This window comes from Populus euphratica, unplaced genomic scaffold (assembly GCF_000495115.2).
Source record: "Populus euphratica unplaced genomic scaffold, PopEup_1.0 scaffold1.1, whole genome shotgun sequence".
In the NCBI taxonomy this organism is placed as follows: domain Eukaryota; kingdom Viridiplantae; phylum Streptophyta; class Magnoliopsida; order Malpighiales; family Salicaceae; genus Populus; species Populus euphratica.
This window is the reverse complement of record NW_011499845.1, coordinates 762,391-763,973: the sequence shown is the minus strand read 5'-3', so window position 1 is coordinate 763,973 and position 1,583 is coordinate 762,391. Positions and strand designations below refer to the sequence as shown.

The window sequence follows — 1,583 nt, the reverse complement described above, 5'->3', positions numbered from 1 at the left end:
TTTCCTCCACGACAAGCCGTTTGATATTAAGCAGAATCGTCGGCGTATTTGGTCAAACAAAGACCACACACGCTCCCACGCGAGAAATATCAACAAATCCACACCGCCAATGAACTGTAGACCCAACGGCCCAGATATACACACCTCTTCCATCGAACATTCTAGAACCAAACTCAATAAAAACAAACCACTATAAATACTCCCATTAACCCTCGTAACCTAATACTTTAAATATCTCTAGTTACACAAGCCCTATTCTTTTTATTCTAATTTCTTAGCCGCTTTACCTTTAGATCTAATCATAATGGCCGGTAAAGGAGAAGGACCGGCTATCGGTATTGATCTAGGCACCACCTACTCATGTGTCGGTGTGTGGCAACATGATAGAGTGGAAATCATAGCCAACGATCAAGGGAACAGAACGACGCCGTCTTATGTTGCCTTTACCGACACCGAGCGTTTGATCGGCGATGCTGCTAAGAACCAGGTCGCCATGAACCCAATCAACACCGTTTTTGGTTAGTATTCTCTCTCTATCGACCTTTTTTTTCTTAAGATCTGGATTCAACGTACTGTTTCTTTCTTTTTTCTTGAGAGCTGGATTCAAAGTGTTTAATTTTTTGCTCCTTGAGATCTGGGTTCAAAGATTTGTTTTTGCTTGTGGGTTCAAATTCTAATCAATGATTTTGTTTTAGGATGTAGTTTTGGATTTTAGATTTAGAAATCTGCTTGGTAATGCCTTTCTTGATACGAGGTGGCTTGGTTTTATTGGAACAAATCTAGATACTCTTTATACACAGACATTATGCAAGTATTTTATCTTATGTGTAAATCAGGATATTCTTTTTGTTTCAGTTTTCCAATTAAATAAACTTTCTACTTGTCAGGGAATAAAAGAGAAGCAGTTTCTGATTTGATCAAATCTTCTCCATTTTATTTTCCTGTTTTGGAATCTTAAGCATGAAGTTAATTTATTATATAATTTTCATAGCTTATCAAAAGACTTAAGATGGTAGTTGCATGGCTTAAATCTTTTGCAGATGTGTCACGTAATTTGATGTAATGCTTTCATTTTTTTGTTAAATTTATGTAGTTTTTATTTATTTATTTTGTTTCTTTTGTTTTATAAAATAGTCGTGATTACTAATTGGTGTTTGTTTAAATTTTGCAGATGCTAAACGTTTGATTGGTAGGAGATTTAGTGATGCTTCGGTCCAGGGTGATATTAAGCACTGGCCCTTCAAGGTTACTCCTGGTGCTGGCGACAAGCCCATGATTTCAGTAAACTATAAAGGTGAAGAGAAACAATTTTCCGCTGAAGAAATTTCTTCAATGGTTCTTATCAAGATGCGTGAGATCGCTGAAGCTTACCTTGGCACCACTATCAAGAATGCTGTGGTCACAGTCCCTGCTTACTTCAACGACTCTCAAAGGCAGGCTACTAAGGATGCTGGTGTTATTGCTGGTCTGAATGTGATGCGTATTATCAACGAGCCCACCGCTGCTGCCATTGCTTATGGTCTTGATAAGAAGGCGACCAGCGTGGGTGAGAAGAACGTGTTGATTTTTGATTTGGGTGGTGG

At 38.2% G+C, this 1,583-nt stretch overlaps 1 protein-coding gene across 1 annotated transcript in view; it reads left to right on the top strand.

The window, feature by feature from the left end:
• Positions 1-213: 213 nt before the first annotated feature.
• Positions 214-1,583, top strand: part of LOC105127890 (probable mediator of RNA polymerase II transcription subunit 37c) — a 3,033-nt gene continuing 1,663 nt past the window's right edge. The window contains exons 1-2 of the mRNA XM_011029365.1: positions 214-518; positions 1,172-1,579. Of these exons, the coding sequence (XP_011027667.1) occupies positions 305-518; positions 1,172-1,579 (622 nt within the window). The 5' untranslated portion in view covers positions 214-304. The remainder of the gene's footprint in view (positions 519-1,171; positions 1,580-1,583) is intronic.